Source organism: Filicampus tigris, chromosome 9, assembly GCF_054856515.1.
Source record: "Filicampus tigris isolate MCC_2025a chromosome 9, RoL_Ftig_1.0, whole genome shotgun sequence".
NCBI lineage: Eukaryota > Metazoa > Chordata > Actinopteri > Syngnathiformes > Syngnathidae > Filicampus > Filicampus tigris.
The window spans coordinates 5,986,228-6,002,500 of NC_141225.1; the positions used below are offsets into that span (position 1 = coordinate 5,986,228).

The window sequence follows — 16,273 nt, forward strand, 5'->3', positions numbered from 1 at the left end:
ATTAGACAGGTGTTCCTTAGGCTGCCCACAATAATAGGCCACTCTAAAATGTTATCATGAGTTTAGCTCATGAAAAATGGAAGCAAAAACAAGCAATAATATTTTTGTTCGGAAGTAGGCATTTACATCTCTCGTCACTTGTCCGTCAGTACCGACGGAAGGTCTGTGGGTCCGTCACTGACAGACTTCCGTTTTCGCTGGCGGACTGACGACTGACGGTAACTTTGAAACACTGACAGAAGCAATTTTCGTCCGTTTACTTAAGAATGAACTATATCTACAGAGGTAATAAGCATGGGGAGCAAGGCTAGATGGTGTTTTCCCACCTGACATTGTTTTTTACATGTCTTTTGCTCCCCCAGGTGGTAACGAACCGCGACACCCAGGAGACGTTGTTGTGCATCGCATTTGTGTTCGAGGTGTCCACCAGCGAGCACGGCGCCCAGTACCACGTCTACAGACTTGTGAAGGACTAAGCAAAAAAAGTGAAAACATGCCGTTACCCCTCTCTTCAGCCAGCAAAACCAGAAACAACGCTAGAGAACTAACACTCACACAAACATAAGGAATAAAAAAAAAAAACAATCACACACACATGCATTCGCCAGACCAGTAGCTTGTGTTTAAACGTGCATTAGATGAAGTGGAGGTTCGCCACGGAGCTTGAGGGAATGAGAAGGTGTCGAATGAGAGGATCACTCGGAGCAAGGAAAGAAGACAGAACTGGACCACAGATGAAGAGGAGGAAGAGGAAGTGGTGTTGCAGTAGATTTTGTCAGGAAAGAAAAGTGCCTTTTTTTTCTCCAAAGATATCATTGCCTGCCACTTTGAATTGCCTTTTGTACTACCTCTTTTTTTTGTTCAAATGACAGATCATTATAGGGCAAGTTCAATTGGAAGTAAGCCCTACAACCTTTTCACAACAACATTTATCAGTGGAAAGACTTTATGCCTTGTTCTGGTACTGCCTGTCTGTGTTTTAAATTTTGTCTTAAGTGGGGTTCACACATATCCATTTTTAATATCTTAACCCATTTTTAAATGTGAGAAACCACATCACGGGTGTTCTTGCTACTCTCTGTGTGTGGTGTATTTAAAACCACCAGCACAGCACACCACGCACAAAATCTCCGATAATCGTGAATCTCCTCCCCCTAACCAGATGTCTGTCAAAGTACTAAGACTGGCCTATGACAGGCAACATGGTGCCACAGAAGAAAGAATACTAGTAGAAGAAAACTGTTATTGATTTTCGGAAATATTGAACAGGTGTTTTCGGAGAAGGTCAGGGAAGATAGATCCGGATAATCTTTTACAGACATTCGATAATCAGGCTTTTGTTGACTTAAGTTGGAAAAGGCGAGGAAATGGTCAAATTCGGCCCGATTGCAGGTATGCGTGTATTCTGATTAAATCAGTGTTGACCACACACAAAAGAATTTGTGTTCATAAATATTGAACAGGTTCACCATTGATGATTGGGAGATCATCAGGGAAGAAAAAAATTATACATCCCACACCACAGGATAATCTTTTAGAGACATCCAAAAAGTGGGACTTTGTTGACTTTGATTAGAAAGAGGGAATTCTCACATTTGGTCAAATTATCAACATGTGTATAACCCGTTTAAATCGGTGTTGACAACACACATAAGGGTTTGTGATCCTAAATATTGAACAGGTTTAGCATGTATGATCGTCACCCCGACCATTTCCCAAGCAGATCAGAGAGGAAAAATCACTCGCAACACCTTCCACACCACAGATGTTTTAGAGACATCTGACAATCAGGCATTTTACTTTGATCGAAAAGGGGAGTGAGGTGCTCATATTCAGCGTGATTGTTGGTATGTACCTACCACGCTTAATTGCTTTTACATCACAATCACGGAGTCTGCGACTCGGCTGAAATCGGTCTTGATCACATACGAGGATTTGCTATCCTAAATATTGAACAGGTGTAACCCCGACTGTCTTTGAAGCAAGTCGGCAAGGGAGGGTGGATGGGTTCACGGTCAATATGGTCTTTATTTGGGGGGGGGGGGGGTGCTTGAATTTGGCCCAATTTGTAATTGTACATATTGAACAGGTTTAACATTCATGATTGTCAGCCCAAACCGTCTTCCAAGCAGGTGGGGGAGAGGGGGGGGGGGTCACTCTTAACACACCCCACACCACAAGATAATCACTCAGGATAATCTTTGACAGACATCCGACAATCAGGCCTCTGCTGACTCTTGACTGGAAAGGGTGAAATGCTCAAAATCATCACAATTGTCTATGTGTGTAACCCTCTATGCAAATCATTTTTTTCGACACTATGGATGCTTTTACTATTGCTCGTCTTACATAAAGCCAGCGATAGCAGCCGCTGTTCGACCCCCTCCCCAATCTCCTTGTTACACTGCATTATTGGAAGACGTGTGCTCGCTCGGCTGCACTGAGACGACCAGGGTGGTGGCTGTGGTGTGAGGCAGTGGAGACAAAGTGACAGCAGTGTTTTATTTTTCTGCCTTTATTTGTATGTAGCCCGAAGTGAAAACTACATTGTTTCTGTACTGTGAGTCAAGTGGGTCCTAAGGAATATGTGTTACATAGGAGTATTTTTATTTTGAGGAGGGGAGGGGATGGGGCTTTATTTGTGATCAAGTGCCCTGGCACAGAGAGGAACGAGCAAATTGAAATCAGTGTTTCTTTTGTTTAAGAAAGAAATTGCATGCTGTGAAGTCATACAGTACATCTTCACTCACAATGCAGAGAAGCTTAAGACGTTATATCGACATACATCTCCACCTGTTGCCTCTGTGCTACGTGCAATGTGATCATTGATTGTTATTTATGGGGTTGGATAGCAGATTCTAATAAGGACAGGGTGGGGTTCACTACTTAATGATCATTTTTCCATTGATTTGGAGATGGTTAAACGGAAAAGTGTGTGTGTGTGTGTGTGTGTGCGTGGCTCACTGGACAGTTTTTCGCCGTATAATTGGACACATTTTGACAAAAGTGCCTGCCTGGCTTTGAATGTTGTATTTTGCAACCTAGACAAATGAAATAATAACGCTCCTTGCTCAATGTATCTTTTATACAGTTTTCTTGCCATTACCAACATTTGCCCATGTTTTGATTCTGTCGTCTTTTTGACTGTGAGTGTTTTGCCTCACTGAAAAATAATGTGTGATTGTGCCGATATTGGTAATTAATAAGATATCTAATGTATCATATTCTGAATGGTGTGGGAAGGTGTTTTTGTTGTTTTCGGTTTAAGGTGGTTTACTATTGTTTTTGCCACAATTGTGAATTGCAATTTTATACTTCCAAATAGAGGTTGGACTATGTAATCAAAACAATGTATCTAACAATAAAAGACACATGGTGCCTTTGGGGGCCATTTCCCCAGCATACGCTGTGTAATTGTATTTGTCCGTGACTTTCTTCTTTTAGTATTATCATGTAGTATACTGTATAATAGTCATATAATGCTAATTACAATATTTTTGTTCATGTTATGTTCTGTGTCATATGTACATCCATGATAAGCATATTAAGCCAAAACAAGCCAAAAGATGAGGCTAAACTTAATATTCACCAACGTACATATATTACATATGTCACATCAGGGATGTCCAAACCTTTTCTTCTGAGGGCTATACAAATGCAAGGATGCATGGGCCACTTTAAAATTCTTAAACTTTAATTTATTAAAGACGCTAAAACCAGTCAAGCAAGCAATTGTATATTGTTTATATGTTATAGTTATTTTGGAAAAACTGATGCATAACAGCTTTCAGTATAAGGTGATAAGGCAATTGTTGAGTATTTTTATTTATTTTTTTAAGATTTTGGGTGGCCAACGGCCCTGCATCCCACTAGTCTAGATCCACCCGTGTGTTGCTGAATCCCATCTTCACATTCAGAACCAAAACGAGATCAAACTGTAGTCAGCTGACCATTTTTAAAGCAGTTACTTGAGAATGATTAATGTGAGACAGTATGTTCATAAATCTTGACACAACAGAATGTGGATGAAACTATTTTTGCTTCTAAAATTAAATTTTCTTTATTCTATAGTATTTTGAAGTGAACTTGTTATTTTAGTCATAAATAGTTATTTGTATCCTTGCATATCTAGAGAAGTTGTACAGTATGTGAACCAATTTATTGATAGCCTAACATGTCATTTTTACATGTGCCATGGGCCACTGAAAAATGGATGGCGGTCCACAAATGCCCAGAGAGCCGTAGTTTTGACACCTCTGTATTACATTCATAACATACATTATTTTAACACATTTAAAAAACGCTTAATTATACTGTTAGGGTTGTCTACCTGAGAAAACTTCATTTCCCAGAATTCTACGGAGTTGAACAAAATACGGAAGTCAGCAATAAACATTGAATGCCATTTGTATTTTGTTTGTATTTTTTCATCAACCCTCAATGGTCTTATAATATTGCATATATATTTTGAAATTTAAATCAACGTCAGCTTTGTACTTTGTTTTGCAAGTGATAAGTCGGATCGGATGTAGAACTGAATGCGTGCCCCAATGCCGTCACTCGAAATCAAACATGTCACATCTTTTATGCGCTGCCTTTACACTTTGACCGTGCTTAAGCGAAGCCGCGTAGCCGAGGGACTTGCAATGTCGCGTTTAACCATCATGAAGTAAGAATAACTTTGACAACGTAGTGGGCCGCCTTCAGTTGGCTTAGCTGGTCGATAGCACCAGGAAGTATTCTGTACCCGAGCGACTGTTTGAGCCCCCACCGCGCTTTCCCCAACTGCAAACGGTTCGTCCAGGTGAGTTAAAAAAAGAAGACGACACTTTTAAGCCTTTAACAGTCGTTTATTAAAACCACATCAATGTGTTTTCATGTCAAGTGAGTAGTACTACTCAATAATCATGATAAAGCTAGCATGTGTATCTGCTTTCGTTTAAAACGTAATTCATTGTCTATAATTTGAAATAAACACAGCTTTTGCTTCATATAAACTGTTATAAATTCAACTAAATTGACACGTGTCAAGATTGTGTTTGTGACTATATTTGGATATAAAACCATCAACCCTGTGTCCTTTTTTAAATTAGACATTTTATTGTTTATTTATTTTCCATCAAGTGACTACATAGGCAGACAGATTAGTGTCGTAACAAAGTGCAATTATAGGAATGAGATTTCAAGATGCATTACGAGCTAACAATATTTTCAAAACTTGTGAATAAAAATATTAAATATATAATATATATAAATATAAGATATTCTCTAAACTTGTGAATTTAAGTTGACTATGGTCAAGCCAGCATGGTCAATATGCAACTGCAGAGCTGAAGTCATCCCTCAAAGTTACAGCGTCAACTTGGTTGTGTAAACTGAAACACATTAGCTACTCACTCTTTGGTTTGTTAATGAAAATAGATAATACCTTTTGTATGTGCCTGAGAGGGGAGTCTCTTCACTTTTAGATGAAACGTAGCTGCTATATGGAGTTTTTTTTAAAGTTTTTTTTTTAGGCGGGCTGGGTAGGGACAAGACGGCACTCAAGAGTGTGGTCATACGGCCCGCCGGCCACCAGTTGCCCATCCCTGCTGTAAATAAACAACAGTTCCTGCAAATTAGCACAGCATCCCAACACACAGTCAGATATAGTTAGACTTAAAACGTTTTTTTTTTGACTCCTCACGTGGGACCGGCCTGTTTTTCCCCCCTCACAACAGCATTTCTCCTTTTTCTATATAAGCAGCGCGTGATCCAAACTCTGCCTGGTCAGCTTTTTAAAACACACACGCACACGCACATTCTTGTCACACATTGAACATCCCAGGCAGCTGATAACAATCTAAATACATTATCTGTGCTTCAATATTATCTACTGTATACTCTGTCCATCCATCCGTCCGTCCATCCATCCATCCATCCATCCGTTTTCTATCCCGATCAGTCTATCTCAAATGACTTAAGGCGAAAGGTGGACTACACTTGCTCTTCTTCAAAGGTCCATACTTAGAGTATGTCACACTACACGGGCTACTATGCGTCAAGACAACTCAAAATCGGCTACGAGACAGTTTGTCTGCGACACGTTGGCTCAAAATCTGGCTACATTCATGTATTCTAACGTCCGCTTTAATGAAGCTTATTTCACTTACTGCACTTTTTATTATTACAAGGGAGTTAAAACAAACAAAATAGGCCAGCTGATTTGTGTTTTGTGTGATATTTGACAATAGTAACCCGCATTAGGATCTGATGCGCCACCATTATGGATCACAAGGACTCTGTCAGCATCCGAGTGTTCTCTCTCAACTGCTGGTCAGTGCACAACACAAACACAACCACACACTGTTGTATCACTAAGTGCATAGTTGGCATTACACTGGTGCTTTTGTTTGTCAGGGGGGTGCGCTACCTGAGCAAGCACTGCTCTCAGCGATACGCCATGATCGGAGACATGCTGCTCCAAGAAGAGCACGACGTGGTCCTCCTCCAAGAAGTGAGTGGATGCAAAGTAGTGACATCGTGGGTAAACGTATCTGCTTACGTGACCTGATCTGCTCACTTCATTTTTATTTCATTCAATTTAAAACAAGTAAAATTAGCAGAGGTGGGCATTCCGTCCGACCGACAGATCGGTCCGTCTCTCCGAAGACGCCCGTCTTGCTGACGACAGACGGGAAACTTAATTTAAAAAGAGACAAAATAAGTATAGACAGAAGTGAATTTTTGTCCGTCTTTGTAATCATAACTAACCTGGTCAAGTCCAAACGGACTTCACAGTCCATTATTGACGGACGCCCATTTTGCTGAAGAGAGACGGAAACGCGACCCAGACTGCATTGACTGTATATCTACAGCAGGTGGTGGTATGCACCAAAGAGAGAATCATGATTTACACAGGTTGACGAATACAATACAACACATACAACTTTATTTATATAGCGCATTTCACAGCAACTGCAGCTGGAACGAAGCACTTTACATATAATATATAAAATAGCAATAATACAACAACAAAGACTGTGAAAGCAGTACATCAAAACACAAATGAATGATCCTAACACATATACAATAGACACCAGAAAACAGCAGAACAGTGTCAGTCTCATGTTTGGTCAAAAGCCAAAGAATAAAAATGTGTCTTCAAATGAGTTTTACAGAGAATTTCTTGTGAGTTAAGTTTTACATTTCTATTTTTGGAAATAGTGGGGTTAGGAAGTTGTGAAATGGTATTTTGCCAACCCCCCCACACTCCATTTCAGTAGGTGGCACCAAAAGTTGTTTACCACCCGCTAAAAAACAGAAGAAGAGGAATTCAAAGGAAAAAAACATTATTTTATTGTAATGGGTAGTTTATTTACATTTTCACAAGGGCTATGAAGCATTTTAATCCACCAGGGTCTACCTTTGGCAACAATCTAACACGGGATTCCGATTAATCCATTAAACTAAAGTGCCTGGCTCAACATCTCCCCAAAACCTAAGGGTGACTATAGACTAACCCTCTGAAACCTTATGTTTTCCCAGAAATTCAACACCTACAAAATAATTGATATCTCAGCCCCTGTAGCAGATAGATACATCATTCCAAAAGAATTTGAGAATTTAGACATGTGGCTTTAACACATGCCTGAGTTTATTATTATTCACTGTTTCAATCAAAAATGTAAAAATAAAGTGTCAGTGCAAAAGAATCACTATTTTTAAGAAATAAATGCGAGTGGTAAGTACCATCCCCTATTCTGTGACAAAGCTGTCGATATTGTCATTGTCTACAAACATATATCTTAACCATATATCACATTCGACTGGTTCCACTGGTTCAAAGTCCACAAGCACGGCGTCTATATCATTGCCGTTATTCCGTGATCGTCAAAATCCGCCATTACCACTCGAAAAAATTCCGGGACATCCTCTGGGACATCATCACGTGGATATTCTGATGCATTTCTTTGGCTAAAAGACCAAGAACTGGATAAAAAAAGAAAATGATGTATAGGGCTCTCTCGGCTTTAAAGTAGAAGGACTAGGTTTGGGCATCGTTTGAATTTGGACGATTCCGGTTACGATTCCGGTTCTTTGATTCGATTCCGGTTCCTAAAGATACTCGATTCCAATCCATAACAAAGTTATTTTTGGACAAATCACATTTTGTGTTCTTCATTTTCATGAACTTTTTACTATTTGTAACCGTTACCATGGATCACTCAAAGGGCTGTTTTTAACCAGTATATTTATTTGAATACAGTTTTTTGCATTATTATTTAGTATTCTTTTTTACAAGGGCTTTATTTTTCAGAAGTTCAAGACAATACAATGATGCAGCTGTTACTGAAAGCATGCTACTTAGTTGGCTAACCTTGTCCTGCTTTAGAAAGAAAATATATATGGCAAACACGCAGCTGCATTTTAAGGGAAAGCAAGGAAAGTATCTAATCCAAGCAGTCTATGTAACCATATGCTGTATCTGTATGTACAGTATTTATTTATGTGCTGCAGCTGTGTATGCTATAAGCTAACTATTAGCCGGATATGTGCATTTGTGTGGTGAACTTGTTGGCATTAGACGTACTTAGCCGATTCTGACTTTTGAGTCATAAGCTGCATCGCGTCAGTTCTATGACTAGACGTCGGCCGAATGAGCAGGATCACCGACCCCGCGAAGGGCGACTGTTACCACCACAGTGTACCAGCGGACGCCGCCACTGTGGAGGTCCGTGGGAAGAGCCGTGCGCACGCCCGGAGTCGCCGCCACCGCGGCCCGCGCTTGCCGGCCAGTAAGAAGCGAGCGGAAGGGCTGACCGAGAGGACCACGGCAGCTCGAGTGGGTGCAAGCTTCCGTGCTATTACTTCTGCGTTTTTTTTTTTAATTGGTCGAACTTTGTTCGTAGCTCTTCCGCGTGGCTAGTCACTAACTATCGAAACTTAGCACTGACATTCGAAAATTTGAACGGTTCCGGGAGAACCGGAATGATGGACCCGGTCCCACTCGATTCCCGGTTCTCGGTGCCCAACCCTAAGAAAGATGCAACAGCGCTCCCCGGTCTAGTGGTAGAAACGTGGTTATGCGCTCCCGGCCTTAATGGGTTAAGGTGAGCAAAACTTTTCATCATTTATCTATTTACTACAATAAGATTATGACATTTAAAATTAATAGTAAACATGTTTATCTACTTGCTGTATTATGACCATCAGTATAATACAACGGCAAATGATCAAAAGGTGCACGTCTTCCGTATTTCAAGTCTCACATTTCTTTTATGTTCTGCAGGTGTGGAGTGAAAAAGACTACCTGTTCCTGAGAAAGAAATTGGCCAGTAGCCACGTTCACTCACATTACTTTAAGAGGTAACATGTTTCAAGATGTAATCCTCTTGCAAAATGTCCAAAAGGCCTCTGATGTGCTGGAGCGCTTTGATCCACTTGCTAAATGGAACCGACTGAAGGATTAACACTCTTTAATTCTCTCTTAACCTGCATACCAAGGCACAAGAATCTAATCTTGGCTACGTGCTCGTTTAAATTAAAAAGAAACTCAAAACTGTTAAGATGTTGCATGATGTCGGTCAAAGTGGTTATTATTTAAATTGAAGAATTCCATTCAAATATCGTGTTACGGCTTGCCATTTTTTTTTTTCCTCCAGTGGTGTCATCGGCAGTGGATTGGCTATTTTCTCCAAGCACAGAATCCAAGATACATTTCTTTACCGCTATTCGCTCAATGGGTACCCATACATGGTAAGTATTAAGTATGCAAATATGTAGCTAAAGCAGTATACACGCATTATTAAACTTTTTTTTTTCAAATGTAAGAAATTTAACACATTACAAGTAAATAATTGGCCAGTGTTCATACTGCTGTTATGTGGTGTGTTGTACAGAAACTAGCATAGCACATGCACACGCACACACACAAACGAGTGTCCTTCCCAAACCAGATGTCCCTCGTAGTACCAAGACTGACCTGTTAGAGGCAGTGATGATTTCGCTTCTAGTCTAGACACACACATACACCCTCGACAAACACATACACAAGGGCATTTTTGCTATAGTTAGTTGTTTAAATTAGCCTTGTATAAAGAGCATTTTGTTATTTTCTTCTAAAAATACTCTTGCTTTAATTCTATTTTGTTAATGAACATATTATTTCACTTTTTGTTATGTCATTTGTGATGTTTGTTTTTGTTAGCTACGATACCTCGATTTCAAGAAGAGGAGAAATGCTAAAATTCCAGCTGATTGATATTTGCACACAGATCAAATGGTTCCCATTTAGAAAGTATGAAAACTTGACACGCGAGGATCTGCGATGGTTTTGAAGTTGAAGTTTTGAACAGGTATAACATTTACGATTGTCAGCCTCCAGAGCTGACCATTTTACTGAAATGTCCCGGTCTGTTTATTGCCTGAAGCCGGGTACCCTTCCGCTGTCCTTCTATCTGCGTTTTTGTCCAGCCGGAAAAAAAGATATTCACCTTTAGGCAATTGAAGCCTCACCGCAAAAATAGACCTATATGGGCTTCTGACCATGCTTAATCCGTCTCTTTTTGAAGGTTTCCGTCTAACGTTTACTGTCTACAAAATGGGCATCCGTCATAGGCGTATAGACGGACCGGTCCGTCACATAGGCGGAATGCCCAGCTCTGTCAGCCTCTACCCTTTTCAATCAAATCGGGGAGGAAAAATCCCTCCCAACAAATCCCCGCACAAAAAAATCACTCAGGATCATATTTGAGACACTTGACAATTGTGATCAAATTTTGAAATTAGGTTCTGTTACAGCTCAAGGTTTAAAATGTTTTTTTTCTTTGTGCAGCAGTTTTGCTAATCAGTTCCTTAAAGGAGGAAGTCAACGCAAACATTGTTTTTTCAAGAATATCTTCTATGCAATCCCACTAGTTGAAACAGGGCATTTCTGAATATTGTGTTTGTGGAATAAGTGTTAATCCATTCGTTTTTAGCCACCACTGGGGGCAGCCATTTTGTCTTCTGTCGACTGAAAATGACATCACAACTGCTCACAACGGCCAATCGCGGCTCAGATTCAGAAAACAGGTCAGCCGTGATTGGTCGTTGTGAGCAATTGTGATGTCATTTTCAGTCGACAGAAGACAAAGTGTCCGCTCCCAGAGCTGACTAAAAACAAGTGCATTTTGACCCTAAATTTATATTCCACTAATGCAAAATTAATCAGAATGCCGTGTTTCAACCAGTGGGCCTGCTGGGAACATATTCTTGAAACAAAATATGTTTGGGTTGACTTCTGCTTTAATTTGAGGATGAATTTTTGCAGATTAATCTCAGCGCAAGACCTCAAAAGTCAAAATCAGAAGCAGTTGCCAGCCGAAGCCCGTTGCCAGTTAGGCCATGTGGTATAAGTAACACACGGAATTATGACGTGAGCAAAGCACGTGTCTAGCCTGGGGAAGTTTTTATGACGTCTCAGTGATGATGTTCAGTCTTGCTATTCATTGTGTTTTGATGAGGCGCAAAATGCCAATTTTGCCTCGCAAGCTGCAGTGCCAAACTACTCATTTCGGGCCTTGGTTATCTCTTTAGTGTGACCATCGGATGAATTTAGAACAACTGAAATTATATGTTACGAATTCCCACAATGCCCCAGGCCCCTCAGATCTTAAAAGTACAATAATTCACAGGCTCACCACGGGGACTGGTTTGGGGGCAAAGCTGTGGGGCTGGCCATCTTGAACATCGGCGCTCTGACCGCCAACTTCTACCTGACTCACGTAGGTGGTGCCTTAAAACATCCCTCTCGCACGAAGGTACACTGGATAAGTTAACTGACAAGAAGTCTGTCATTGCAGCTCCACGCCGAGTACTGCCGGGAGAGGGACGGCTATCTGCCTCACAGGGTGGTCCAGGCCTGGGAGCTGCAGCAGTTCATCCGGTACTATTCCATTGTCATCTCTGTAATTGTGAAGTGCAGTCATGTCCAGCGTAATGGCGGTTCAATTTTAACAAATGTACCTCTTCTCGCTATTGGCTGAAAACTTAACTATTTGCATTTTTTGTGCTAAGATGCCACCAAAGCCCTGTCTAATTGGGAGTTGGTATAAGGGAAGTAGGGGTTGAACAGACTAGTCAATGAGCTGACTTTGCTAGTCAACTAATCGCTAATCGTCACTTCCTGTTCCGGTCGGGGACGTGTGAGTTATGCTACTCATGCTTATTGTCTACTGTGCCAGTCATGTTTTTTTGCAGAGTCCAAATCGGGTCATTTGACTTTGAGCATCTGCCAATACCAAGTCAGATCCGATACCTTGGCACCAAAAAGATTAGATATATCCAATATTGTGCAAACAATTGCTCTGCTAATGAGAACTTCAGATGCCTTTTCCCCCAAATTAAATAATCTGTGAGACATTTACTGTATTTCTTAGGGCAATGTTGTAAAATGAATTTAAAATCATATGAAACTGTTTTGCCATCGTAGTTTGTGATAAGCAGTGGTGAATATTTGCGGTTTTGCATTTGTCTATTCGTTTGGATATACTGGTTTGATGTTGTTTTCAAGGAAACAATTATTTTGGGTTGAGGAGCTTCATTTGGTCAAAAGTAGTGCTTTGCCACCGTTTGGTGGCCTCTATAGGCAATTACAAAGCATTTTGGGGTGGACATAACTGTAATAGTCTCTAATTGTTGACAATATTAACTGGATGCCATGTTTCTAGTCACACGTCCAGCGGCGCCGACGTGGTGGTCCTCGGCGGTGACCTCAACATGCACCCTCAGGACCTTGGCAACCGGCTGCTGACGTCCTACACAGAGTTGCGGGATGCCTACGTCGAGACTGATAACTTTGATGTAGGTATTCAGACAGACACAGCCGCACCAAAGACTTTGGACCCAGGAAGAGTCTTACAGTATTTAGGGGAAGGCAAACATTGTGCTCAAGGCCACATTTTATTTTTCTAAATTGGCAGATGGGTCAGATCATTCGTAGATAAGGTAAACTAAAGACAGTGGCACCTAGAAGTGGAAGTGATCCAACAAAATATGTGTCGAGTTGTTTATTTTGATAGATCAACTAAAAGTTTAAAACTTTAAAAGTTTCATTGTCTCAACATGTGTAAACTGAGGTCGAATTGGTAGATATACACTATACTATGTATTCCTTGTCCAAAAAAACCCTGGTTTACTTTTAAATGGGAATGGACGATTATTTTATTGTATTGTGTGCTCGCGCTGGCGGGATTGCCAGTCAACAAACCAAAGGTGCTGGCTTGTGGTATTTTCAAGAACTAAATGTCATGCATGGCTGACAACGTTTTTTCAAATGAACTGTATGCATGTGAATCATGCTCATTAAGATGCAATTTCTGAAAGTATATGTTTAGAAGACATATGAATGCTTGGACTGCATTATTAGTGTGCTGCTCCCATCCTTATACATCTATTTGCTAACTCAATTTGGGTGGTATGACTTTCTCCATTACGGTATTTCATGTAAGCATTATATGAAATACAATGTGATAACATTTTCAGCTGTATCGCACAGCCCTATTTTCCAACTTCATAGTGTTATGCCTATTTTGAATTACGAAAACTCAAACTTAAATCCTCTATTGCAGAGTGACAGTTTTACCTTTTGTCAGAAATTACCAAAAGGTCTTTCTTTAAAATTATCTGTCCATGGTGTAATAGAAATTTTATCTATCAAAAGTACTAGTGGTATTAGTTACTTAGTATCGGTAGCGGTGCGAACTCGAGTTGAGAAGGCATGCTGGTATCGTCTGAAAAAGCTGTATCGACCATCCATCTATACTATGAAATACAGGATTTCAGTCTGAATTCAAAAAACTTTGGGGAATATATTGTATCTTCTTTTCTGGCAAAAGGTGATTCTATTGGTGTTCAACAACAAGGGGTTGCTATCAGCTATCCGCGGTACGTTCAGGGAATATTTCTTCTTTCCTGGCATGGTCCATATCAATGGACATGCACCGTCTTTTAACTCAAGCTGTGTCGATGTCTCTTCAAATAAGAGTTATTGTATGCCAAAACGAGAACCCAATTTTGGTTGTTTGTTTCAGGGATATGAAGATGGTCTTACTCTTATACTGGACAATCTTTTCATCAGCCAGAAGGTGATCGCTCCCTTCGAGAAAGGCATCAGGATCGACTACATCCTCTTTAAGGTAGCTCAAACATTCAGCTCTCCTTGTGTCATTGCATGTTTTAAAGGAGACATTACTTGACGCGTAGAAACAATAAAAAGTTAGTTTAACATTTTTATGTCCCATCCAACTCTTCTGTGTTTGCAAACATGTAGGGTTCTTGCAAAGTCGACATCCAGTGCGCATCCATGCGCACCACCAAAGGCTCCGTCCCGGGACACTCTTTCCCCTACTCGGACCACGAGGCTCTGACTGCCGAATTCACGCTCGCTCCGAGTGAGGCTGCCGGAGACTTTCGGTCGAGCAATCGTGACTGTGCAGCAGGTAGGTTTGTGACTGTTTGATTAGTACAGTAATCCTCCACGGTGGGCTCAACATGCGAATAATGAATCACAAAGAGTAATTGACGCCCCGCTTGTCAAACATGTTTGAAGTGAATGGCTTACAGGTGATCTGTTTCTGGAAAGAAATACACTGGAAGTGTGTGCATGTACATGCTCGTGGGGCAAAGATGCTCAGTAAATTCCACTCACAACCAAGGCTATACTCAACCCCTCCCCGAAATACAAACCTTGTCAAGGCGAAGGCTGCAAAGATACAGGACAAAACCGAAAATTGCAATTCTCAAAGACACAAAACTTTTTGACCTCTAGCCACATTTCAGGCTTCAAACATAGAGACATAAAATTGGAGTTTAGGAACTGGACACAATCATGAAGTGCAACAATATTCGTCCGATATTTAAAATTTTTTGTCCACTTTACTGTCAATCTCACTATTAATGCATTTGCTCTGTGATAGTCTCAGAGGTCTGTTTAAAGCGCAAATATCATCATGAAGACCAAGGAACACGCCAGGCAGGTCCGAGATAATGTTGTACAGATGTGTAAAGCAGGATTAAGATATAAGAATATTTCACAAGCTTTAGACATTTTGCGGACATTCCACTGTTCAAGCAATCATATTGAAATGGAAAGGAGTATGGGACCACTGCTAACCTGCCAAAAATGGATGGCTTGGGAGTTTGTATGCATATCTTTGTATAAGGCAATTAAAACGGCAACTTTAAATCCTTTTGTTCCTCAGGGGAGGTGGCCAGACTGGTGGACATTTTGACAGAGGCTCGCACCGAGGTAAAAGTAGGCGTGCACTGCGCCGAGCGGATGCGCTACACGGCGGCCCGCACGGCCGCCATGGGCCTGGTCCTTCTCCTGCTGGAGCTGGCAATCGCGGCCGTGCCCTGGCTGACGTTGGGGGCCGAGCAAGCCTTCCCGCTCACCTCCTTCTACTTGCTAGTGGCGCTGTGCTTGGCCATCCTGCTGTGCACCTCGCTGCTCTTCATCTTCTACACCATGGAGCTCAAGTCCCTGCAGGGCACCGAGGACCAGATGAGGCTGGCCGTGGGTGGCCTGCAGGAGAAACTGCGGGGCTTCCCTGTGGTCAACCCACCCGACGATCAGAAGCCAGGCAACGTCTTCCGTGCTGACCAATAATGGGCCTGTTGAAATCTTATCCATCCATTTTCTATCACTTATCTTAAACAGGTTTACATGCCACCCTAACCTTTCCTTAACTAAAATAATGAATGCTCCATTGAACAGTCTGTCAAATGTTTTGACACACTTTTCAGCTCAGGAAGTGTATTAGAACTTTTGACATGTTTGTAATATAGTGAACAGATGTAATATTTGCGATTGTCGACTGCAACTATTTTCAGAGTAGATTAGGGAGCGGGGGAAAAAAATCACTCTTATTCTATATTTACACTGCAGGCAATGTTGCCCAATTCTGATGGGTTATTTTTTTTGTTGAAAGCGATATTTATATGTACTCATTTACATTACAAAAACAAAAGTAACTTCTAATATGAATAGAATGCCCCTGTGATTTGACAAACATTCGCACAGTGCACGACATCGAGTGACATGCAAAAAAAAAAAACGCTGTCACGTGGCACAATGTTTACGGAAGTAAATATTGACCCGCGTGTAGTGGCTCATTTCAGACTGAAAGAAGAGCGAGGCAGGAGGAGGTGGAAATATTTTGCGGATATGAGGTAACGCTCCTCGATCTCCTCATTTCATGGCAAGGTCTAATGATGTCACATCGCTGCTTGCAACAAATGAGCTGTCTGT

The 16,273-nt window shown here is 41.1% G+C and overlaps 2 protein-coding genes across 13 annotated transcripts in view; both read left to right on the forward strand.

Moving 5' to 3' along the window:
- Positions 1 to 3,402, forward strand: part of tead3b (TEA domain family member 3 b) — a 62,726-nt gene extending 59,324 nt beyond the window's left edge. For all 11 annotated transcript variants that reach the window (XM_086040139.1, XM_086040140.1, XM_086040143.1 and 8 more), the window contains one exon: positions 363 to 3,402. In XM_086040139.1, the coding sequence (XP_085896265.1) occupies positions 363 to 476 (114 nt within the window). In that variant the 3' untranslated portion in view covers positions 477 to 3,402. The remainder of the gene's footprint in view (positions 1 to 362) is intronic.
- A 1,004-nt stretch (positions 3,403 to 4,406) lies between these two features.
- Positions 4,407 to 16,273, forward strand: part of smpd2b (sphingomyelin phosphodiesterase 2b) — a 13,827-nt gene continuing 1,960 nt past the window's right edge. The window contains exons 1-11 of one of the 2 annotated variants that reach the window (XM_086041744.1): positions 4,407 to 4,804; positions 6,234 to 6,315; positions 6,400 to 6,496; positions 9,272 to 9,348; positions 9,645 to 9,738; positions 11,658 to 11,747; positions 11,826 to 11,908; positions 12,693 to 12,825; positions 14,055 to 14,159; positions 14,294 to 14,462; positions 15,225 to 16,273. The exon at positions 15,225 to 16,273 is cut by the window's right edge and continues 1,960 nt beyond it. In XM_086041744.1, coding sequence (XP_085897870.1) covers positions 6,266 to 6,315; positions 6,400 to 6,496; positions 9,272 to 9,348; positions 9,645 to 9,738; positions 11,658 to 11,747; positions 11,826 to 11,908; positions 12,693 to 12,825; positions 14,055 to 14,159; positions 14,294 to 14,462; positions 15,225 to 15,631 — 1,305 coding nt within the window. In that variant the 5' untranslated portion in view covers positions 4,407 to 4,804; positions 6,234 to 6,265 and the 3' untranslated portion in view covers positions 15,632 to 16,273. The remainder of the gene's footprint in view (positions 4,805 to 6,233; positions 6,316 to 6,399; positions 6,497 to 9,271; positions 9,349 to 9,644; positions 9,739 to 11,657; positions 11,748 to 11,825; positions 11,909 to 12,692; positions 12,826 to 14,054; positions 14,160 to 14,293; positions 14,463 to 15,224) is intronic. The other variant, XM_086041745.1, reaches the window with a different exon arrangement.